Source organism: Chiloscyllium plagiosum, chromosome 1, assembly GCF_004010195.1.
Source record: "Chiloscyllium plagiosum isolate BGI_BamShark_2017 chromosome 1, ASM401019v2, whole genome shotgun sequence".
Lineage (NCBI taxonomy): Eukaryota > Metazoa > Chordata > Chondrichthyes > Orectolobiformes > Hemiscylliidae > Chiloscyllium > Chiloscyllium plagiosum.
The window spans coordinates 19,402,427-19,428,498 of NC_057710.1; the positions used below are offsets into that span (position 1 = coordinate 19,402,427).

At 42.4% G+C, this 26,072-nt stretch overlaps 2 protein-coding genes across 2 annotated transcripts in view; one reads left to right on the top strand and one right to left on the bottom strand.

The window, feature by feature from the left end:
- ctnna2 (catenin (cadherin-associated protein), alpha 2) overlaps positions 1–26,072 on the bottom strand; it is a 1,205,477-nt gene that overhangs the window by 681,555 nt on the left and 497,850 nt on the right. The window lies entirely within an intron of this gene.
- lrrtm1 (leucine rich repeat transmembrane neuronal 1) lies at positions 21,372–25,457 on the top strand. The gene is made up of 2 exons (XM_043699455.1): positions 21,372–22,453; positions 22,603–25,457. The coding sequence occupies exon 2, from the start codon at positions 22,816–22,818 to the stop codon at positions 24,391–24,393; it is 1,578 nt and encodes a 525-aa protein (XP_043555390.1). The 5' UTR covers positions 21,372–22,453; positions 22,603–22,815; the 3' UTR covers positions 24,394–25,457.

Sequence of the window (26,072 nt, forward strand, 5' to 3'; positions counted from 1 at the left end):
ACTAGGACCCGTGGATACAGCCTTAGAATTAGAGGGGGTCATTTCAGAACAGACATGCGGAGACATTTCTTCAGCCAGAGAGTGGTGGGCCTGTGGAATTCATTGCCACGGAGTGCAGTGGAAGCCGGGACGCTAAATGTCTTCAAGGCCGAGATTGATAGATTCTTGTTGTCTCGAGGAATTAAGGGCTACGGGGAGAACGCTGGTAAGTGGAGCTGAAATGCGCATCAGCCATGATTGAATGGCGGAGTGGACTTGATGGGCCGAATGGCCTTACTTCCACTCCTATGTCTTATGGTCTTATAGTCCTGTTTATATCTGTTAGTCAGTGCTCCCTTATTGGACCAGCTTTACAGCCACAATCAGGGAACGGTTATTCTATGAGGTCCACCTTGCTGAATTTGTTATAATCACTACATCCCTCCCCATCTAAGTCGAGGGATGCAGGCTTATTATTTTTCTTGTACCTCTTCCATGAAAGAACCTGCATAATTAATGTGTATCTCAGTTAAGGTTACCCAGCCATTCCCACTAATGTGAGGGAGCTAATGGTGGTAATTTTTCTCCCTGTTACTACTTCGGGCACTGTCCCATCAAAGTACCTGTGTCTGCATCCAGTCCTGGCCACCAGACATAACTTCTTACCAACAACTTCATTTTGGACACCTGGATTGGATAATTGGTGGAGTTCCTTTGCTTGGGACAATTACTCTTGCTCCCCATAATAAAATGATGCTCTCGACAATGATCTAGTCTCACTGGGTCCAGGAAGGTCTCAATTCTGATTATGATGGCCCTTTTGATTCCACAATCACCATAAGCTGTTTTAGTTTTGCCAAGACTACACCTTTTTTTGTCCACAATCTGATATTGTCAGCAGTGAACGGAAGAGTATCTGGAATATTTAAAATCACAATGGACTTGTCACGTGGCGGTATCAACAGTGATGTACCTGCTAGCAGGAGACGGTCTGAGCATCTGCCTTTTCTACTTGGCCTCCCGAACTATGTTTAAACCTGCAATCGTGTGCACTTAGAATGAGAGTCCATCAATGAATTTGGCCTGAGGCTATGGGTGTCATGGCCTTGTCCTCTTTGAGTAGCCCTCGCAGGAGTTTGCGGTCTGTTGCTATTACAAATTTACATCCATAAAGATATCAGTGGAACTTACCCACACCAAAGTTGACTGCCAAATCGTTCTTCACTGTCTGAGTGTATTTATGCTCTGATTAGATTAGATTAGATTACAGTGTGGAAACAGGCCCTTCGGCCCAACAAGTCCACACCGACCCGCCGAAGCAAAACCCACCCATACCCCTACATTTACCCCTTACCTAACACTACGGGCAATTTAGCATGGCCAATTCACCTGACCCTGCACATCTTTTGGATGGTGGGAGGAAACCGGAGCACCCGGAGGAAACCCACGCAGACACGGGGAGAATGTGCAAACTCCACACAGTCAGTCGCCTGAGGCGGGAATTGAACCCGGGTCTCTGGCGCTGTGAGGCAGCAGTGCTAACCACTGAGCCACCGTGCCGTGCATCAGGCAAATTCTAGGAAGCATGCACTATTGAATGTTCCTTTCAATTGGGCCATCTGGGAGCAATACTACCCTGATACAGGAGGCATCACATGTGCCAGCAGCAGATCTAGCTTGGTATCATGATGTGCCAACAGATTAGACAAAAATAGCATCTTCTTCACCTCCCTAAAGACTATGCTTTGGAAATTATCTCTCAGCTGACCCTTCATCAATAGCAGAGGTAAGAGTGCTAGGATGGTGCCAGGTTATCTTTGAACTCTCTGTAATAATTCATCAATCCAAGAAAAGACCTGAGCTCTGGTACAGATGTGGGAGCTAAGGCACCTTTGATAGCTCTCAGTTTATCTTCCAACAGGTGTAGCTAGACACAGCAGCGACTTTATCAAGGGGAGAAAGTGAGGTCTGCAGATGCTGGAGTAGAGGGAGGAAGAGAGCTTCTTCAAGGAAGGCATCCTTGTAAGAGTAGTAGGTTGAAATCTTTGAATTCCTGAAGAAGGGCTTATGCCCGAAACGTCGATTCTCCTGTTCCCTGGATGCTGCCTGACCTGCTGCGCTTTTCCAGCAACACATTTTCAGCAACTTTATCAACCTCCATTAGAATTAGGTGACCACTTAACGAGAATCTCCTAGATTCCGGCTCATGAGTTAACTTACTCAATTTAGATTCAATGGGACACTTTTGCTATTTTGAGTCTGAATAACGGCAGCTACTACAATGGCTTGCTGGCCTAAATTCTGAAGAAAACTGTTAACTGTTTGGCCAAGGCTTAGCTTTTTTCTAGGGTTTTGCTGTGTGCTGACCTAGAGTCCCTCTATTCAGGATGTGCCGTGAGTCAGGCTCACAACTGCCTTCATTCAAGTGCTGACCCCCAAGGTTTATCAACCTGGAGAGGCTGTCCACTTCAATCAACATAATTCATATGCTCCACTTGCTACATTTTCCATTGATAATCAGCAAGATGCTGCCAGATCTAAGGAGATTTTTGCTGAACTCCTTCCTCGGAGAAAGGAAGACATTTTAGTGCCATTTAGTGAAGACTTAACTTGTGAGTTGATGCATGTCAAAAAATTTATTTTTATTCTTCAACTGCTTTTCAGAGTTAATACCATACAGAAGAAGGCCACTAAAATATAAAGACAAAACTGTGGATGCTGGGAATCTGAGAGAAAAAAAGTGGAGTGAAAGCAGAGTAACATTTTGAGTCCAGTGACCCATCTTCAGATCCAAAAACAGAGGGAGGCCATTGGCCCATCAATTTCATGTCAGATCCATTAATTACGATTTCAGAAGTGATTCATGGGATCGTAATTATTTCTTTAGTTTCTATGACTGTTTTGCTTTCAAAGTCTTTCAAGAAAATAGCAGTTACGAAGAGATCTGTGACTAGGTTCTGGCAATCAGAAATGATTTATGACTTGGTGAGCACACAGATACATAATTTTATCTTGATAAATGCACTTGTATACAAAACTGAAGTGTCAAATGGTGGCACAACCAATGAATTAATCTTAAAATGCAAATAGAGAGAATGTGATAAAGACTACAAATGTATTTTTTGTTAACCTCAAACTAATAGATCAGTTTAAATCAAGTGGTTTTGGGAACAATTTCGTCAACATTTTGTGCTGATAATAACCTTGTTTAGTTAACTATTTTCTACTATTTTAGCACTGAAGTAAACTCTGTACTTGAAAATAATACATGCAATAAGAAAATGGAATGCTTTCATAAGAGGCTAGTCAGAATCTGACTAATGGACTGTAGCTATTAGTGTCTTTATTAACTGCATTTTCAAGCAATCTATCGGGGATAGCCAAACTATCAAAATGTAAACTTAGCAAATAACATGGGGTAATGTCAAACACCGTACTTTCAACTCCTATTTGAGCTGGCTGTCAATTATCTAACGGCAGCAGGAAATCAGCTACCCATGGCACCTACCTTTTACTACATATTAAAGATATCAAGAGATTGGGAAATGGTGCAGAGGCAGAAGATCTAGTTGAATGGTCATGCAGGCTAAAGGGGTCTGTTCTCACTGTTTTGTGTGCGCGCGCTCGTGTGCACGTATGTGACTGTGAATGCAAGTGTGTTCAATCAGGATTTAAGATTCAATTCCTCTTAGCGTGTACGATTTCAGCATTCCTGGCAGGACATAGTTAAAAAGCAGCAGTGCAGATTCATCAGAAGGATAGCTTGGCTGAAACAGTTAAATTATAAGGACACATTGCTGAGACTTGTGTGAGCAAAATTAAGTATTTAAATTTATTATGGTGTTTAACTGGGAAGTACTCAGAAATGATTTCCTCTGATGTGGGAATTTGAAATAAATAGGCGTCTTCTTAAAATTCAAAGTTAAAAATCACACAACACCAGGTTATAGTCCTGGATCACAAAACATAGAATTTACAGCAAATGATCTCACTTGCATGACATGGAGATTTTTACTATAAATTCTGTGTCTTATGATCCTGCTCCACAGCTACTTGATGAAGGAGCAGTGCTCTGAAAGCTAGTACTTCCAAGTAAAGCTGTTGGACTATAACCTGGTGTGTGATTTTTAACTTTGTCCACCCCAATTCAACACCGGCACCTCCACATCAAAAAAATTCAAACCATTCTATTCAGGAGTTAAGTCAGGAAGCATTTTGGACACAAAGGAAAACTAAAATCACTGCTACAAAAAGCTGAGGAAACTGTGGCAAGGTTAAGGTTAATAGAGCATTGTTAGGTAAGCCTATCAATAGATCTATTTTACTATTTTTTTCATTAGATGTGGGCATCTTTGACAAGGCCATCATTTTATTCTCCATCCCTAATTGCCCTTGAGAAGATGATCATGAGATGCCTTCTTGTACTATTGTAGTTCATCCAGCATGACCTTTCTGGAGATTTTTTTAGTGTCTTGCTAGGCTATTTCAGAGGGCAATCAAGTCTCAACCACATTATGTGCATCTCGAGTCTAAATAAGTCAGGCTATGTAAGGATGACAGATTTTCTTCAATAAAGGATTTTTCTTAATATAAAGACTCCCAAACTACCACCAAACAGCAAATCCAGGATGAGAGGACATCATCTTAGAGAAAGGGGTCACCCATTTAAGACAGAGATGAGGAGCAGTTTCTTGTGCATATAGTTGTAGAGGCTGGATCATTAAATATATTCAAGGCTGAGACAGGTATCAGTTAGGAAATCAAAAGTTACAGAGAAAACAGCCATGTGTGTGTAGGTGTAGGACACAGTGAAAAAACAATGAGTGCAGAAAACTTTATTCATGTTCCACCACCAGGAAGAAAAGAAACACATGAGTGGCCAGTGTCCTTAAAGGATCTGTTGACCTAGATGAACAACATTAAAAATCACATGACAGCAGGTTATACTCCAACAAGTTTAATTGGAAGCACTAGCTTTCGGAGCGCTGCTCCTTCATCAGATGATTGACAACCACTGGATGAAGGAGCAGTGCTCCGAAAGCTAGTGCTTCCAATCAAACCTGTTGGACTTTAACCTGGTGTCATGTGATTTTTAATTTTGTACACCCCAGTCCAACACCAGTATATCCAAATTTTGACTTTGATGGATTTTTATAACAATCATGGTCATTAATACTGCAACTTGCTTTCAGTTTCAGATATTTTCTTCTTCTTTATTAGTTCTCTGTCCAAAAGCAGTTTCAATCCGCAATGCCATGATCTCTGTCACAGGTATGGAAAGTAGTTGGATCTCAAATCAACCAAAACCACAATGGCACTAATCTGATACATACTGGTCATCCAGCCAACTGCCCCCCAAAGAATTTGGCTCACTGTGGCAACATGCACTTTTTACATTCCAATTTGTAATCAGAGCTTTGATTAGTGATGATAGATGTTCCAATCTCCTTCTATCCCATGCCATAACAGAAGTTTCTCAAGCTCCTTCTGCCTGCCATTGGTGTATATTGAAAGGATTTGTTGAATAGAACTCAAGCTATTTGGTTGATTACTTAATAATTACTAATTATTTGAATTTAAATTCCACCAGCTACTGTGTTCACAGTATTGCTAAAACTATAAGAGGTATTGGTCAGGACATAGCTAGAATACAGTGTACAATTAGCTAAGGAAAACAATATTCGCATTGGAGGCACATCAGAAAACTTATCCCAGCTCTTGAGGAATTTTACATATGAGGAGAGGTCGAGTATGTTGCATTCATTGAAGTTTAGAAGAATGAGAGGAAACCTTATTGAAACATAGAAAGTTCTTCAGGGGCTTGTCAGGGTAGATGCTGAGAAGTTGTTTCACATTGTGGGAAAATCTACGATGAGAGGATATAATCTCAGAGTAAGGGGTCACCCATTTAAGGCAGAGATGAGGAGGAATTTCTTGTGCGATAGAGGCTGGATCATTTAACATATTCAAGACTGAGATAGGTATCAGTTAAGAAATCAAAGGTTACAGAGAAAAGGCATAGAATCCAAAGAATCCCTACAGTGTGGAAGCAGGCCAGTTGACCCATTGAGTCCACACCCACCCTCCAAAGAGCATCTCACCCAGACCCACACCATCTCCGCAACCCTGCATTTTCCATAGCTAGCCCCCACATCCCTGGACAATATGGGCAATTTAGCATGGCCAATCCACCTAACTCACACATCTTTGGTCTATGCGAGGAAACCTACGCAGAAATGGAGGGAATGTACAAACTGCACACAGATCGGTGCCTGAGGCTGGAATCAAACCTGACACTGTGAGGCTGCAGTGCTAACCACAGTGCCACCATGCAGCCCATCAACTGAGAGAATGATCAGATCAGCCATAAATCTGATCCACCATTCAATCAAGTCTGATAAGTTTCTCAACCCCATTGTCCCGCTTTCTACCTCTAACCCTTGATCCTCTCGATACTCAAGAACATATCGATCTCAGTCTTGTATAGAACATAGAACATAGAAGAATACAGCGCAGTACAGGCCCTTTGGCCCTCGATGTTGCGCCGATCCAAGCCCACCTAACCTATACTAACCCACTATCCTCCATATACCTATCCAATGCCCGCTTAAATGCCCATAAAGAGGGAGAGTCCACCACTGCTACTGGCAGGGCATTCCATGAACTTACGACTCGCTGAGTGAAGAACCTACCCCTAACTTCAGTCCTATATCTACCCCCCCTTAATTTAAAGCTATGCCTCCTTGTAATACCCGACTACATACGCGGGAAAAGGTTCATACTGTCGACCCTATCTCACCCCCTAATCATCTTGTACACCTCAATCAAGTCACCCCTAAACCTTCTTTTCTCTAGTGAAAACAGCCCCAAGTGCCTCAGTCTTTTCTCATACGATTTTCCTTTCATACCAGGCAACATCCTGGTAAACCTCCTCTGCACCCGTTCCAGTGCCTCCACATCCTTCCTATAGTATGGCGACCAAAACTGCACACAATATTCCAGATGCGGCCGCACCAGAGTCTTATGCAACTGCATCATGACCTCAGTACTCCGGAACTCAATTCCTCTACCAATAAAAGCCAGTACGCCATATGCCTTCCTCACCGCACTATTTACCTGGGTGGCAACTTTCAGAGATCTGTGTACATGGACACCAAGATCCCTCTGCTCATCCACACTACCAAGTATCCGACCATTAGCCCAGTACCCCATCTTTTTGTTATTCTTCCCAAAGTGAATCACGTCACACTTAGCTACATTGAATTCCATTTGCCACCTTTCTGCCCAGCTCTGCAGCTTCTCTATATCCTGCTGTAACCTGCCACATCCTTCCTCACTGTCAACAACACCTCCGACTTTTGTATATATTCAATTACCTGGCCTCCACAGCCTGTGGCAATGAAGTCCAAAGATTCACGACTCTCTAGCAGAATAAGTTTCTCCTTATCGCCATTCTAAAAGATATTCCCTTTATTCCAACGCTGTGCCCTCAGGTTCTAGTCTCTCCTACCAATGTAACTATCTTATCATCATCTACTCTGTCCAGGACATTGAGATTCTGTATGCTTCAGTTTGATCCCCTTTATCCTTCTAAACTCCATTCAGTATAGTCCTAAAGTCTTCAAACTTTCCTCATATGTTAAGCCTTTCATTCCTGGGGCCATTCTCATGAACGTCCTCTGAACACATTCCAAGGCAGTACGTCCTTCCTGAGATATGATGCACACAATACTCCAAACATGGTCTGAGCAGATTGGTTTCAACAGTGCATACAGGAGTTCTGCATCAGGACCATGTTGAAATCCTGATGTAGATGAATCACTAGGAATTGACACGGAAGCTAAAACTTGGGGAACCAGATTCAGCACCTCGAGCTCTCCAAAATGTCCCTAACTTTGAGTTGGAGGCTTTTAATAGTTATTCAGAAAAGGTTAGAGGAATTAAAAGTTGTTTTTAAAACAACTAAAACAGGGCAGCATGGTGGCTCAGTGGCTTAGTGGTTAGCTCTGCTGCCTCACAGCGCCAAGAACCCAGGTTCGATTCCAGCCTCGGGAATTCTGACTGTCTGTGTGGAGTTTGCACATTCTCCCCGTGGGTTTACTCCAGGTGGTCCAGTTTCCTCCCATGGTCCGGAAACTGCAAGGGATGAGCACATTAAAAATGTGGAGCTTATTCAAGGAAAAGCTCCAGTGTGTCCTAGATAAGTATGTCCCTGTCAGGCAAGGAGGAAGATATAAAACGCGTGAGCCGTGGTTTAGATTAGATGAGATTAGATTACTTACACTGTAGAAACAGGCCCTTCGGCCCAACAAGTCCACACCGACCCGCCGAAGCGAAACCCACCCATTCCCCTACATTTACCCCTTTACCTAACACTACGGGTAATTTAGCATGGCCAATTCACCTGACCTGCACATCTTTGGACTGTGGGAGGAAACCGGAGCACCCAGAGGAAACCCACGCAGACACGGGGAGAATGTGCAAACTCCACACAGTCAGTCGCCTGAGTCGGGAATTGAACCCAGGTCTCTGGTGCTGTGAGGCAGCAGTGCTAACTACTGTGCCACCGTGCCGCCCCTTTTTTAAATGAGTAGCCAAGTCGCAGCATTAAGAATCTTTACCATCTCTTTGGGAAGTGGTTTCAGAGGATTAGGAAGGTTTCAGAGGTTTACTAAGGAAGTGGAATCCCTGGTCAAGAAGAAGGAAGCTTATGTTAGGACGAAATGTGAAAACTCAGTTCGGGCGCTTGAGGGTTACAAGGAAGTCAGGAAAGACCTAAAAAGAGAGCTCAGAAGAGCCAGGAGGAGACATGAGAAGTTGTTGGCGGATAGGATCAGGGTTAACCCTAAGGCTTTCCATATGTATGTCAGGAATAAAAGAATGACGAGTTAAATTAGGGCCAATCAAGAATAATAGTGGGAAGTTGTGTGTGGAGTCAGAGGAGATAGGGGAAGCACTAAATAAATATTTTTCAACTGTGTTCACTATAGAAAATGAAAATGTTGGGGAGGAAGATACAGAGCTACTTGCACCTAGACTAGAAGAGATTGAGGTTCACAAGGAAGAGGTACTAGAAATACTGCAGAGTGTGAAAATAGACAAGTCCCCTGGGCCGGATGGGATCTATCCTAGGATCCTCTGGGAAGCAAGGGAAGAGATTGCCGAGCCTTTGGCATTGATCTTCAAATCATCATTGTCTACAGGAATAGTGCCTGAGGACTGGAGGATAACAAATGTGGTTCCCTTGTTCAAAAAGGGTAGTAGAGACAACCCTGGTAATTACAGACCAGTGAGTCTTACTTCAGTTGTTGGTAAAGTGTTGGAAAAGGTTATAAGAGATAGGATTTATAACCATCTAGAAAAGAATAATCTGATCAGGGACAGTCAGCACGGTTTTGTGAAGGATAGGTCATGCCTAACGAATCTTATTGATTTTTTTGACAAAGTGACCAAACAGGTAGATGAAACTAAACCAGTTGATGTGGCGTATATGGATTTCAGCAAGGCGTTCAATAAGGTTCCCCCCAGTAGGCTATTATACAAAATGCAGAGGAATGAGATTGTGGGAGACATAGCAGATTGGATCAGTAATTAGCTTGCTAAAAGAAAACAGAGGATTGTAGTTGATGGAACATGTTCATCTTGGTGTCTAGTTACTAGCGGCATACTGCAAGGTTCGGTGTAGGGTCCACTGCTGTTCGTCATTTTTATAAATGACCTGGATGAGGGCTTAGAAGGGTGGATTAGTAAATTTGCGGATGACACTAAGGTCGGTGGAGGTGTGGTTAGTGACGAAGGATGGAGTAGGTTGCAGAGAGACATAGATACGATGCAGAGCTGGGCTGAGAGGTGGCAAATAGAGTTTAATGTGGACAAGTGTGAGGTGATACACTTTGGCCGGAGTAATCGGAATGCAAAGTACTGGGCTAATGGTAGGATTCTTGGTAGTGTAGATGAGCAGAGAGATCTCGGTGTCCAGCTACACAGATCCTTGAAAGTTGCCACCCAGGTTGACAGGGTTGTTAAGAAGGCATACAGTGTTTTAGCTTCTATTAATAGAGGGATTGAGTTCCGGAATCAGGAGGTTATGCTGCAGCTGTACAAAGATCTGGTACAGCCACACTTGGAGTATTGTGTACAGTTCTGGTCACCGCATTATAAGGAGGATGTGGAAGCTTTGGAAAGGGTGCAGAGGAGATTTACTAGGATGTTGCCTAGTATGGAAGGAATGACTTATGAGGAAAGGCTGAGGGTCTTGAGGCTGTTCTCGTTAGAGAGAAGAAGGTTGAGAGGTGAATTAATAGAGACATACAAGATAATCAGAGGATTAGATAGGATGTACAGGGAGAGCCTTTTTCCAAGTATGGGGATGGCAAACACGAGGGGCCACAACTTTAAAGTGAGGGGAGATAGGTATAAGACAGATGTCAGAGGTAGTTTATTTACTCAGAGAGTAGTAAGAGTATGGAATGCTTTGCCTGCATCGGTAGTAGATTCGCCAAGTTTAAGTGCATTTAAGTCGTCATTGGACAGGCAAATGGACGTACATGGAATAGTGTAGGTGGGATGAGCTTCAGATTAGTATGGCAGGACAGCACAACATCGAGGGCTGTAGGGCCTGTACTGCGCTGTAATGTTCTATGTTCTATGTGCAGGTTAGTGTTAGGTGCATTAGTCAGGGGTTAATGCAGGGTACAGGAATGGGTCTAGGTGGTCTACTCTTCGGCGGGTCGGTTAAGACTTGTTGGGCCGAAGGGCTTGTTTCCATACTGTACAGAACCTAATCTCACCTGAAACCTCTGATACAACACTGACCTCTATCCCCTCACCCTTTGAAGCATACAGACAGCAGATTTCTCCCTCAATCTCAGACTTGCTCCACTCCCCATCCATCTGGACCTGACTTACATCATCTCCCTGTCCCCAGAACTTCTATGGACCAGCACTCTGAATCACCTTACGTCTACTTGCCCCTTGAACTCTGTACAAATTTAACTTGCGTGAACATCCACTTCCAAACCTGAAGATCACGTCCGTCCACTCACTTGATCCGCTCTGACAGTCCACCTAAATCACTGAACCACTTATCAGCCACCCGAACTTCTGAGTATTCTGTCAAAAAATCTCTACATGAACATTTCAAATAATGCTATCTTTCTGCATATTCCTCACAATGTTCCACACTATTCCTTTTAAAATAATAGTCTAACAACCTTTTGAATGCATTGATCAAACTTCCTTCTACATACTCCCAGGCACTGCATTCCATGTGTAGACACTATGCAAATTAAGCTATCTGGAATGCAGTAGAGTTTATTTGGTTGATCTTTTTATGATTCTGAAATGAACTGATTCCTTACCCTGTCACCCATCATAACACCTACTCCATCTTCCACCCCACCCCTACCAACACACAACTCCAATCCCTCCTCACTAGGCAATCCCCCAGTTGTCCCTTAGTTACCTTCCACATTTACCTTCCCTTACTAGCTAACAACATGGCTTCAGGGTTTTTAAATCTTGAAAAAAATGTCAGGAATTCTTTTTTTAAATCTTTTTTCAATGTTGATTCAATTTGCTGCATGCATCACAGGTTCTTGGCCTGGGCTAACCTACTTCAACTGAGTAGACTACAGGCCAAACGTTCACACAGAAAATACCTCTCAAGATAAGTGTGTATTTTTTTTAGTCTAATCAGGATCGTATATAGTGTTTCCAATCTTTTTGGGAAATCTGGGTCAGTGAAATCCCAACTTGGATATGGTTGCTGCATAAACTTAGGAGAACCCAAGGAAATAGACATGGTCCCAATTATCATGTACAATTTTTGAAATAGATAGGACAATAGCAAGACAAAAAATTCAGCTTGACACTGAGCACACTGTTCTTACTAAACCCAGGTTTATACCAATTTGGCAAATGGAGAAACAGGAGAAGAATGCTTCTTCCTTTCTTTATTATTTTACAGGATGTGGGTGTCTGTAAAGGACAACATTTGTATCCATCCCTAATTTCCTTTAACCTGAGTGCCTTGTTAGTCCATTTGAAAGGAAAAAGTGAGGACTGCAGATGCTGGAGATCAGATCTGAAAATGTGTTGCTGGAAAAGCGCAGCTGGTCAGGCAGCATCCAAGGAACAGGAGAATCGACGTTTCGGGCATAAGCCCTTCTTCAGGAATCAGCTCCTGAAGAAGGGCTTATGCCCGAAACGTCGATTCTCCTGTTCCTTGGATGCTGCCTGACCTGCTGCGCTTTTCCAGCAACACATTTTCAGCTCAGTCCATTTGAAAGGTCTGTTAAGAGTCGATTACATTATTATGGGTCTGGAATCACAAGGTCAGAATAGCAGATGTCCCTCCTTAATAATGAACCTTCAAAAATCAATGCTAAATCCACAGTTGCCATTACTGATGACCAGCTTTCAATTGCAGATTTTATTAAGTGAATTTAAATTCCAACAGCTACAACACTGGCATCTACTTGACAACGTGAAAATTTGTCCAGATATGTCCTTTATACAAAAAGCAGGACAACTCTAACTCAGTGAATTTCCGCCATAATAGTCGATGCTCAATCAACAGTAAAGTGATAGAAGGTGTCATCAACAATGCTATTAAGCAGCTCCTACTCGCTACACAGTTTTGATTTCACTAGAGTCATTCAGCTCCTGACCTCATTTACAGCCTTGGTTCAAACATGGACAAAATAGCTGAATTCCAAAGGTGAAACAAGGAGGCTGGTAGGTATAGGGAATGCTGGATGACTAAAGAAATTGAGGGTTTGGTAAAGAAAAAGAAGGAAGCATATGTCAAGTACAAACAGGATAGATCAAGTGAATCCTTAGAAGAGTATAAAGAGAGTAGGAGTATACTTAAGAGGGAAATCAGGAGGGCAAAACGGGGACATGAGATAGCTTTGACAAATAGAATTAAGGAGAATCCAAAGGGTTTTTATAAATATATTAAGGACAAAAGGTTAACTTGGGAGATAGTGCACCTCGGATGCTGCCTGAACTGCTGTGCTTTTCCAGCACCACTCTAACCTAAATTCTGGTTTCCAGCATCTGCAGTCATTGCTTTTATCTAGAGAATAGGGCCCCTCAAAGATCAGCAAGGCAGCTTTTGTGTGGAGCCACAGAAAATGGGAGAGATACTAAATGAATATTTTGCATCAGTATTTACTGTGGAAAAGAATATGGAATCTATAGACTGTAGGGAAATAGATGGTGACATCCTGCAAAATGTCCAGGTTACAGAGGAGGATGTCTTGAAATGGTTAAAGGTGGATAAATCCCCAGGACCTGATCGGGTGTACCCGAGAACTCTGTGGGAAGCTAGAGAAATGATTGCTGGGCCTCTTGCTGAGATATTTGTGTCATCCGGTGAGGTGCCTGAAGACTGGAAGTTGGCAAACATGGTGCCACTGTTTAAGAAGGGCGGTAAAGACAATCCAGGGAACTATAGACCAGTGAGCCTGACCTCGGTGGTGGGCAACTTGTTGGAGGGAATCCTGAGGGACAGGATGTAGATGTATTTGGAAAGGCAAGGACTGATTCGGGATAGTCAACATGGCTTTGTGCGTGGGAAATCATGTCACACAAACTTAATTAAGTTTTTTGAAGAAGCAACAAAGAAGATTGATGAGGGCATAGCAGTAGATATGATCTATATGGACTTCAGTAAGGCATTTGACAAGGTTCCCCATGGGAGACTGATTAGCAAGGTTAGATCTCATGGAATACAGGGAAAACTAGCCATTTGGATACAGAACTGGCTCATAGGTAGAAGACAGAGGGTGGTGGTGGAGGGTTGTTTTTCAGACTGGAGGCCTGTGACCAGTGGAGTGCCACAAGGATCGGTACTGGGCCCTCTACTTTTTGTCATTTACATAAATGATATGGATGCGAACATAAGAGGTACAGTTAGTAACTTTGCAGAATACACCAATATTGGACGTGTAGTGGACAGCGAAGAGAGTTACCTCAGATTACAATGAGGTCATTGGGCTGAGAAGTGGCAGATGGAGTTTAATTCAGATAAATGCGAGGTGCTACATTTTGGGAAAGCAAATCTTAGCAGGTCTTATACACTTAATGGTAAGGTTCTAGGAAGTGTTAATGAACAAAGAGACCTTGGAGTGCAGGTTCATAGCTCCTTGAAAATGGAGTCGCAGGTAGATAGGATAGTGAAGGCGGCGTTTGGTATGCTTTCCTTTATTGGTCAGAGTATTGAGTATAGGAGTTGTGAGGTCATGTTGCGGCTGTACAGGACATTGGTTAGGCCACTGTTGGAATATTGCGTGCAATTCTGGTCTCCTTCCTATTGGAAAGATGTTGTGAAACTTGAAAGCGTTCAGAAAAGATTTACAAGGATGTTGCCAGGATTGGAGGATTTGGGCTACAGGGAGAGGCCGAACAGGCTGGGGCTGTTTTCCCCGGAGCGTCGGACAAGATCCCCTTGTATTCAGAGGTAACCTTCTTCGCTGTCCACTACACCTCCAATTTTGTTGTCATCTGCAAATTTACTAACTACACCTCTTATGCTCACATCCAAATCATTTATTTAAATGATGAAAAATAGTGGACCCAGCATTGATCCTTGAGGCACACGATTGGTCACATGCCTCCAGTCTGAGAAGCAACCCTCCACCACCACCCTCTGTTTTCTACCTTTGAGCCAGTTCTGTATCCAAAATGGTGAGTTGTCCCTGTATTCAATAACCTTGCTAACCAGTCTTCCATGGGGAACCTTGTCAAACGCCTTACTGAAGTCCATATCAATCATGTCCACCACTTTGCGCTCATCAAATCTCTTGTTACATCTTTAAAAAACTCAATCATGTTCATGAGACGTGATCTTCCATGCACAAAGCCATGTTGACTATCCCCAATCTGTCCTTGCTTTCCAAATACATGTACATCCTGTCCCTCAGGATTCCTTCCAATAACTTGTCCACCACCGATGCCAGGCTCACCAGTCTAGAATTCCCTGGCTTTTCCTTACCACCTTTCTTAAATAGTGGCACCACGTTAGCCAACCTCTAGTCTTCCGGCACCTCACCTGTGACTACTGGTGATACAAATATCTCAGCAAGGGGTCTAACAATCACTTCCCTAGCTTCCCACAGAGTTCTAGGGTACACCTGATCTGGTCCTAGAGATTTATCAAGACATCCTGTACCACCACTTTTGTAATATGGACATTTTCAAGATGTCACCATCTATTTCCCCACATTCTATTTCTTCATGTCATGATCTATTTCCCCACATTCCATATCTTCCATGTCTTTCTCCACAATAAACACTGATGCAAAAGACGAGCTTCGTATCTCCCCCAACTCCTGCCTTGCTGATCTTTGAGGGGAGAAAGTGAGGACTGCAGATGCTGGAGATCAGAGCTGAAAATGTGTTGCTGGAAAAACGCAGCAGGTCAGGCAGCATCCAAGGAACAGGAGAATCGACGTTTCGGGCATAAGCCCAAAGGGCATATGCCCGAAACGTCAATTCTCCTGTTCCTTGGATGCTGCCTGATCTTTGAGGGGCCCTATTCTTTTCCTAGTTACCCTTTTGTCCTTAATGTATTTATAAAAACACTTTGGATTTTCCTTACCTTTAAGTGCCAAAGTCCCCTTTTTCCCCTCCTCATTTCCCTCTTAAGTATACTCCTTCTTTATACTCTTCTAAAGATTCTCTTGATCTCTCCTGTCTCTACCTGACATATGCTTTCTTCTTTTTCATCACCAAAACCTCAATTTCTCTAGTCATCCAGCACACCCTACACCTACCAGCCTTTCCTTTCACCCTAATAGAATATACTGTTTCTGAACTCTCGTATATAATTTTTGAAGGCTTCCCAATTTCCAGTTGTCCCTTTACCTGCGAACACCTGACCCCCAATCAGCTTTTGAAAATGGAGTCGCAGGTAGATAGGATAGTGAAGAAGGCGTTTGGTATGCTTTCCTTTATTGGTCAGAGTATTGAGTATAGGAGGTCATGTTGCGGCTGTACAGGACATTGGTTAGGCCACTGTTGGAATATTGCGTGCAATTCTGGTCTCCTTCCTATTGCCTAATACTACCAAAATTAGCCTTCCTCCAATTTAGAACTTCAACTTTTAGATCTGGTCTATCCTTTTCCATCACTTTTCCATCACTATTTTAAAACTAATAGAATTATGGTCACTGGCCCCAAAGTGCTCGCCCACTGTCATCTCAGTCACCTGCCCTACCTTATTTCCAAGAGTAAGTCAAAGTTTTCACCTTCCCTAGTCGGAACATCCACATCCCAAATCAGAAAATTTTCTTGTATGCATTTAACAAATTCTTCTCCATCTAAAGCCTTAACACTATGGCAGTCTCAGTTTATGTTTGGAAAGTTGAAATGCCCTCCCATAACTACCCTATTTTTTCTTACGGATAACTGAAATCTCCTTACAAATTTGTTTTACAATTTCCCGTTGACAATTAGGGGGTCTATAATACAATCCCAATAAGGTGATCATTCCTTTCGTTTTCTTAGTTCCAGCCAAATAACTTCCCTGGATGTATTTCTCGGAATATCTTCCCTCAGTACAGCTGTAATGCTATCCCTTATCAAAAATGCCACTCCCCCTCCTCTCGTGCCTCCCTTTCTGTCCTTCCTGTAGCATTTGTATCCTGATACATTAAGCTGCCAGTCCTGTCCATCCCTGAGCCACATTTCTGTAATTGCTGTTATATCCCGGTCCCATGTTCTAACCATGCCCTGAGTTCATCTGCCTTCCCAGTTAGGCCTCTTGCATTGAAGTAAATGCAGTTTAGTTTATCAGTCCTACCTTGTTCTCTGTTTTGTTCCTTCCTGCCCTGACTGTTTGATTCACTCTCTAGGACTACTGTAGTGAGTAACTCACCTCCTGACCCACCAAAGCCTGTCCACCATATGCAAGGCACAAGTAGAAGCATGATGGAATATTCCCCACTTGCCTGGATGAGTGCAGCTCCACAACACTCAAGAAGCTTGACAACACCCAGGAGAAAGCACCACATGCACAAACATCCACTCCCTCCACCATCAATATTCAGTAGCAGCAGTGTGTACCTACTACAAGATGCACTACAGAAATTCACCAGAGTTCCTTAAATAGCACCTTCCAAACCCATGACCACTTCTATCTGGAATGCCAAGGGCAGCAGATACATAGGAAAATTGCCAGTTTCAAGTTAGTCTCCAAACCACTCACCATCTTTACTTGGAAATATATAAATACTGTTCCTTCACTGTTGCTGGGTCAAAATCCTGGAATTTCCTTCCAAAGGACATTGTGAGGTAACCTGCACAATATGGACTGCAGCTGCTCAAAAAAGCAGCTCAGTATCAACTTCTCAAGAGCAATTAGGATGGGCAATAAATACTAACTAGTAAGTAACACCTATGCCCTACGATTGAATTAAAAAAGAAATGCTGCTGTGGTCGGACCTAACCTGCATTCTTGGAGTATCAGCCTTGGTCTCCAGATTAATCTTCCAGTCACATTCCTCGACACTCTCCCTGTACGTTCCCATTTAAGGAGCCAATCTAAATGGAAAATATAAGGTCCAAAGACATGTGGAGGTTTGTCAGGGCAGGAGAAAAAGAAATCTCCACACACTGCTGGGACTTCTGTTTTCTTCCTTTCCCATCTCTCCTTCAGTCCACTCCCAATCTTAAATTTTTTACCTGACTTAATTACACATAATCGTCACAGATTACCCCCATTCACCTCGTCAATTTTCTGCCTGTTAGTATCATAATGCAATACAATTGCTCTGGTGACGCTTCACTGTGAAAACTGCTTGCATCTTACTACGTGGATTGTATGCAACAGAGATCTCAGAGTTGTCAAATGATCAAATCACCAAAATATAATTCCAAGTTTCAGCTTGAATTATTAGAAAAAAAGAAAGGGGTTAGAACTTAGGTTTAACTGAAAAACATCTATCATGAGAAAGAAAGTTTAATAGCCTGGAAAATTAACAGAAACATTTCTTAAGCGCCCAGTCCATTGTACTGAGATAACCGTTCTGGGCAAAATTAGACTGAAGCTTTGTAATTGCTGGCCTGTAATCTGGGTATAGCATCTGGTTTAGCATTAAGGTTAGAATGAAAAAAGGAATGGAGGTGTTGCATTTATGTAGCTTCATTCATAAGATGTCTCAAAGCACGGTGGGCGGCACGGTGGCACAGTGGTTAGCACTGCTGCCTCACAGCGCCAGAGACCCGGGTTCAATACCCGCCTCAGGCGACTGACTGTGTGGAGTTTGCACGTTCTCCCCGTGTCTGCTGAGGTTTCCTCCGGGTACTCCGGTTTCCTCCCACAGTCCAAAGACCTGCAGGTCAGGTGAATTGGCCATGCTAAATTGCCCGTAGTGTTAGGTAAGGGGTAAATGTAGGGGTATGGGTGGGTTGCGCTTCGGCGGGGCGGTGTGGACTTGTTGGGCTGAAGGGCCTGTTTCCACACTAAGTAATCTAATCTAAACTTCACAGTAGCACTGTATCCAATTTGCACACCACAAGAGTTCACTAAAAGCAATGGAATAGTAACCAGATAGTCTGTTTTAGTGATGTTGGTTGAGGGATAATTAATTGACTGAACTCTCCTGGATTTGCTTGAATGCTACATTGGGATCTTTTGAATTCATGTGAAGGACAAGCCTGCTTTAGTGTCTCAATATGGAATGCCACACGACTTCCTCAGTATCCTAATAACATGTTGGCCCAGAATTTCTTCTGAAGTGGGTGTTGGACCTGCAGTCTTCAGGCTCAAATGAAACGTTACTAACTTTTAAAATAAATAATGTGTCTTAACTCTGTGTGCATTCCTGCATGAACAAGGAACAGTAGACAGAACAACATACTCCAGCTCAATGCACCTGAAGAAAAAGAAATCTGACATAAAATATTGAATTTTTGTTTTGTTTAAAACTACAGCAAAGGATCCTGCTCCTCATTGCATGAAGTCAGTCCATGGGAAACTCATGGCTGCATGGTCTGTTGATATTTCTATCTCGTCTCATGGCCATTTGATGAGATACTGGATACCTGCTGAACATACAGAGAAGTGAATAAATTAATCACTTTAGGAGAGAAAAGGGAGACTCGGAGGCTGAGGTTTATAAAATCATGAGATGCATGGACAGGGTGAATAGCCAAAGTCTTTTTCCTAGGGTGAAGGTGTCCAAACCGAGATGGCATAGGTTTAAGGTGAGAGGGGAAAGATTTAAAAAGGATCTGAGGGGTAATTTTTTCATGCAGAGGGTGGTGTGTGTGTGGAACAAGTTGCCAGAGGAGGTGACGGAGACGGGTGCAGTTACAACACTTAAAAGACATCTGGATGAATCTATGAATAGGAAGAATTTCGAGGGATATAGGCCAAATACTGGCAAATGGGACGAGGTCAGATTGTGATATCTGGTCAGTGCAGACAAGTTGGACTGAAGGGTCTGTTGTATGACTATGACTCTGAATCAGAAAAGACATGAATAATTTGTTTGTCTTTCTTTTATGTTGAGAAATTGTATTATTTGAACTTTACTATTGCACACATCCCCCTATTAGCTTCATTTCAGTTGTTTATTTCATGTTGAAGATTGCACTGCAATAGCCATCCATAATTAAGGTGACATTATAAACTAAATGAATCAAGTCAGCTGCTTTTTTTTTATTCATTTCAACCCCCTTAGAAAACTTTTGAATGTACATTGACAAGCTTGGTTCTGGCTCTTTCATTAGCAAAAGATTCGCATTAAGCAACTTCCCTTAAAGTACTCATTAGAATAGATTTTCTTGAATGGTTCTGGAAAATATCATTTGATGGTCAGGGACGGCGATTTATTGAGTGATCTTATTGAACATATCAGATCCTGCGGGGAATTGACAGAGTGGATGCGGAAAAGATGTTTCCCCTTGTGGGAAAGTCTCGAACTATAAGACACAGTTTATAAATTAAAGGTCTTGCACTTAGGGCAGAGATGAGGAGATTTAATTTTCTCTGAGGGTCATGAGTTTGCAAAATTTTCTTCCCCAGTTAGCAGTGGAAGTGGGATCATGGTATATTTTTAAGGCAGTGGTGGACAGACTTATTGATTGACTAGAGAATCAAAGGGAATTGGGGGAAACAGGAAAGTGGAGTTGACGCCACAACCAGAGCAACAATGATCTCACTAAATGATGCAGCAGGTGCAAGGGACCAAATGTACTACTCCTAATCTGCATGTTTGCATATTTGAAGTTTTTTTTAAAGAAAATAGAATTGTGTTGTCCAACTGCAACAGGATTTGTCACTTTTCACAGCAATCATCAGAGTGACATTCAATTCACATTCATGAAGTGTGAGCCAGTGTGTTGTGCCAAGGAGAGATAGTGAAACAGTTAGTGATTAAGTTTTTGCTATTGACCTTGAACAAAGCTTCTCATAAAGATTTAGCATCATCTGGTTTTTACAGCATGTAAAAAGGCCCTTCAACCCATTGTATCTATGTGGGTCATCATCTATTCAAATCTCATTTTCCTGAACTTGGTCCATAAATCTTGAATACTGTGGTGTTTGAAGTGCTCATCTAAATATGTCTTAAATGTCTTGAAGGTTCCTGCCTCTACCACCTTTTTAGGCAGTGAATTCTAGGTACCAATCACCATTTGGATGAAAGATTTATTTTCCTCAAAGCCTCTCTAGATTAATGCTCTAAAGCACTGTATTCCCCATTTGACAGTACCTTTAATGCAGGCACTATCTATAGGGGTTCTGTAGCATCCAGAATTCTTTAAACAAGTTGAGCAACAAATGAGATTAAATTATTCTCACAGATAGCAAACAAGGAACGAAAGCTACAGATTATAATTAACTTTTTAACTTTACAAAAGAAATAGGTGCTGAATACGTTAAACTTGAAAATTAGAAAGTTATTTGCATGATTTTAAATGTCATTATATTTTAAAAAGCTATATTTAGGGAATGACAATTCACATACCTATTTTCTCAAAGCCAAAGAGTTTGTAGCATTGTGATTACGACTTGGTACCCTGCTAGAAACTGTAACAGCTTTTTGTTAGTAGGTTTTGTTTCGTAGGTTTTTTTTAAAAAAAACGGGAATACTGCACAAAAATGGAAGTTCACGGCAAATCACTGATGCTATGTCCAGTGCATCTGTGAAACCTGCGCCAATGCTCCTTGTGCAGGAGAGGGTATCTTTGCTACCAACTTTTGGATTCCAGTATTCAAATACACATACGAAGAAGCCAGAAGTCACTGTCGGTTTTACGCAGTAATGACGGCGAACAACAATGACAGTTTCACCGTCATTACGACCGCAAACTCCGGGCCTACACGTTACTTATAGGCTGTCAGTAGTATTCAGTACTTCGATGAAAGAGATGATCCGAGTTTAAACACATTAACCGAAAAAAAAGTCATCCAGCAATGAGTGAAGGATAATCATCACTGAAATTGTAAGGTACATCTGTAATGCCATTTTGTGTAAGTTTCCTAATTTGGGCAGAATATTACATTCATGAATATACCGTGTACATTCCACATCAATTGCAGGGTTTTTTTTGTATTCCTCTGCAACAGCTGTTTCTGGCTAAGCTGAATTTTATCTATGCGGCTCTAAATCCAACAATAGTAATTTTTGTTACATTTCTCCATCTTTCAACAAAAACAACGCGTGCAAGATGTTGTTGGTATAATAAACGCTGTCCGTTTGCTGCTTCATTAAAGCCCTGTTTTATGCCCACCCCTTTCAATCTGCCCATGTTTGACATACCACTGGGAAGTCTGAACGATCATGAGTGGCTTACGACATTCTGTCAACACTCAGCACGTCTGCCCGCTCTCGCAGTGCAGCGCTCTGTTAAAGGGAGGCAAGCCAGGCTTCGTGATCCGTCTTGCCCTTAACCTCACCTAAAACAAGCGGGGAAAGTGTACCGGCGGCTGCGGCTCGGTGGTCAGTCAAAAGGACGCCATACCGTTCCTCCCAACCGATGAAAGGTCGTGCTTGGTCATTTCAAATCATGGGACGGTGATCCCGGCAAAACGAGCTGAACGATTCACTGGCAAAGGGGAAGATGCAAAATTAACCAAGAGAGAGAGAGTTTGGAAAAGGTTTCCGAGAAACTGCAGCTTCAAGAGAGGGGAGAGGATTTCTTTCTTTTCCCACCCTCGTGTTGTATGTTAAACAGCAGCACTGTTGTATTAAAATTAAAACCGCGAAACTTGCCAGTGTGGACAAGGTGACTGAGCATCGACTTGGGGAGTCCTACACTTCCCTACCGAGGAACCTCAGACCGAGGTACTGTGAACCACAGCTAGTGGGGAATAAACTCAAGAGGCCGGGGAACTGGATTCATCCACACTGGGTTATGTATTGTGATTTACAGTATATAGCTCGTGTGAACACACACACGCATACACACAAAAAAACGGGTGACTGAATGGAGCCCGTCACTGGGCGGAAAACGATGGGTAAGGTTATTTTGTTTGAATCATTTCATTAAAGCAAATCTCGTGTCTCCTTGCAGCCTGTACAATGAAACGAATCAATTAATTGATGCTCAGATTTTCTATTTTTTTTCTCTCTCTCCCCTCTCTTACAAACTCCCTCAATCTTCCAGTCTGGATGCCACTGGGGCAGGAGATCCACCTGCCCGAGTCAGAAAGAAAAAACAGTCAGCTTCAAACAAAAAGCAAAATGATGTAAAAAAAAGTTTGGAGATTCGGAAGATTTATCCGTATAAATTCAACAAAAAAAGGAGAGAGAGACGGGAGGGTGGGGGGAAAAAGAAAACCGACTCCAACCAGGGATTGGAGGTCTGAACTCTTGCTTCATGGATTTCCTCCTTGTGGCTCTTAGTCTCCAGTGGCTGCTGCAGAAGCCTTCAGTGTGGTTGGCGTGTGTACTCGGCTTGTTGTTGGAAATGCTCCCCGGCGCTGAGAGTGTGTGCGCCAGTCAGTGCCGTTGCGATGGGAAGCTGCTGTATTGCGAGTCGCAGAGCCTGGGCGAGATGCCGCGGAACCTGTCGGGGCTGCAGGGTCTGTCGCTGCGCTACAACAGCCTGTCGGAGCTGCGCGCCGATCAGTTCGCCGGCGTGCTGCAGCTCACTTGGCTCTACCTCGACCACAACCACATTTACTCGGTGGACGGCGCCGCATTCCGCGGGCTGCGGCGCCTCAAGGAGCTGGTGCTCAGCTCCAACAAGATCACCCAGCTGCCCAACTCCACTTTCCGGCCCATGCCCAACCTGCGCCATGTGCAGCTTTCCTACAACAACCTGCAGTCCCTGGAGCCGGACCTTTTCCACGGCCTGCGCAAGCTGCAAACGCTGCACCTGCGCTCCAACGCACTCAAGTACATTCCGGTTCGAATATTCCAGGATTGCCGGAGCCTCGAGTTTCTGGACGTAGGATATAATCAGCTACAGAGCCTTGCCCGGAATGCGTTCGCGGGCTTGTTGAAACTAACTGAACTCCACCTGGAGCACAACGATTTGGTGAAAGTAAACTTTGCTCATTTCCCACGGCTCCTCTCCCTAAGAACCCTCTACATGCAGTGGAATAAAGTCAGTATTGTAGTGAATTCTTTGGAGTGGACTTGGAACCATCTAGAAAAATTAGACCTCTCTGGGAATGAGATTGAGTTTATTGAATCTTATGCCTTTGAAGTAGTGCCTAACCTCAAGATACTTCAATTGGATTCAAATCGCCTAACCACCATCGAACAAACAATTCTGGATTCTTGGAAATCCCTAACCAGCATCAGTCTTTCTGGAAACAGCTGGGAATGCAGTCGGAATATCTGTGCTTTGGCCACCTGGCTGAGCAGTTTTAAGGGTCATCATGAAGGCAGCCTGTTATGTGCCAGCCCTGTGCATACTCAGGGCGAGGAGGTTCTAGACGCTGTGCATGGCTTTCACATATGTGACGACTTGGTCACAAGCACACTGGCAATTTCAGACATCACGAGTGTGGCAGAAACAAACCAAGATATGACAGCAGTCAGAGATGCTTCCAGCATCTATGTCACGCAGGATACAACAGGAATAAAAACCACTGATTTAATCACTGCCACTAGTGAGCTTTCTCACGATCAACAGGAAAATACTATTCAGGTTCACAAAGTAATCACCGGCACCATGGCATTGCTTTTCTCCTTTCTGATAGTGGTGTTAGTGCTGTATGTCTCATGGAAATGTTTTCCTGCTGGCCTCAGGCACTTGAGGCAGTGCTTTGTGACACAGCGCCGCAAGCAAAAACAGCAACAAACTATGCATCAGATGGCTGCCATGTCCACGCAGGAATACTACGTGGACTACAAACCCAATCATATTGAAGGGGCACTGGTGATCATTAATGATTATGGATCATGTTCGTGTCATCAACAACCAGCCAGAGAATGTGAAGTATAATTTTCATTCTGCCTCACTGGAAATGAAACATTACAAGTGGACATACTGCAGTTAGAGACTGACACACCTAAAAGGACCACTTTACAATACTGAGTATGAATGAATTACACAGTACTGATTCCAACAAAACCTTGCACCAGGATCTTTCAACAGTCCAAACAATATTTAAGCTTCAATGCGTCTTTAAAATCTTTCAAATCATCCTATGTTCGACTGTCATTTAAAATTTGTAAAAGGAAAAAATGTATATGTAACTCTTCTCACCAGTTTCTTATGATATTAAACCCACCTGTAAGATCTGGGAAAAAGGGAGTTCAAGGCTCATCAAGGATGTAAGTTAATCAATTTTGTAAACTACCCTGATTTAAATAAATATTTTAAAAAATGTTATTTATATGTTATTTACAGCAGGTTTCAGAGGAGGAGGAATATCAACATATGTTCTATATTTTTTTTGTGTTAGTGAGTAAGAAAAACCCTTCAGTGTGTGTTTTTTTTCCTCTCAATTAATTGTAGCAATCAACCCTTTGAAATATATGAAATATAAAACCTTGCATTTCCTGCAAGGTAATCACAGTGGCAAAATTTAGATCACTCTTATTTTCCAGATTACAATGGGTTAATAATTAAAACTAAACACAAATATGTATCCATTATATTGAGCACACTCTCATCATCTTTCTCTAGGCACCAAATACTGCAGTTTCAAGCTAAAGTAGGGAAGATAGTAGTGCACAGTGATATAAAAGAAATTTGCTGCAGTGTAGAATTCTGTACCTCAAAATTCAAAAGTCCACACCTCTCCTGAAAAACAGAACAGCAATAGCAAATAAGCTGCTTAACAGAAATATCTGACAGGGAAAGTGAAGTGAAAGAGTAAAATTTGGATCTTCACTTTTTGTTGATAAAAGACCTAAGCTTTAGTTCATAAACCAGGTGCATTTGCTTATACAACTATAACTATATTAGTAGACGTATATTAATTATCCATATTAAACCTGTGTCAAAGTTTTCTTTTAAAATAATGTTGGCATGTCAGTTTTAAATATAAATGTTAAAACTTTTCTTTGGACACAATTAAATGAAAAAATTAAACTGCATTACCTGAAAGAAGTCCAGTAACAAATTGCAGACATTTCTTCTCTTTAATCTCCCTTTTCATGTAGCAATTTCTCAAAATTCCATACGTGAAAAAAATTCAACCCCTTTGTAAACTACTTGTTGGAATTAAAAGGTTAAATCTGTGGAAGTTGTGCACATTCTACATTCCTTTTTAGAGTCAGAGTCATACAGCATGGAAACAGACCCTCGATCCAAATATGTTCGCAAACTAAACTAGTCCCACCTGTCTGTACTTGGTCCACATCCCTCCAAACTTTTCCTATTCACGAACTTATCCAAACGTCTTTTGAATTGTAACTGGACCCGCTTGTGCCACTTTCTCTGCTTTTTCCTCACTACTGGTATTTTTCCATTTTATTTCTATATCTTGCAACCTCCTAATATTTTATTTCCACTTCGTTGTTTCATGCCGTTTAATTCAAATCCTTTGGCTTCTTGTTGGCAATCTGGATTTTTTTCGCTCTTGCTTAAATTTTCACTAGCTTCAAAATGCCAAACTATTTTAATTTCAGGAGCCAGTCTCTTCTTCATTTCAGAGGTGAATGCATTCAAAATGA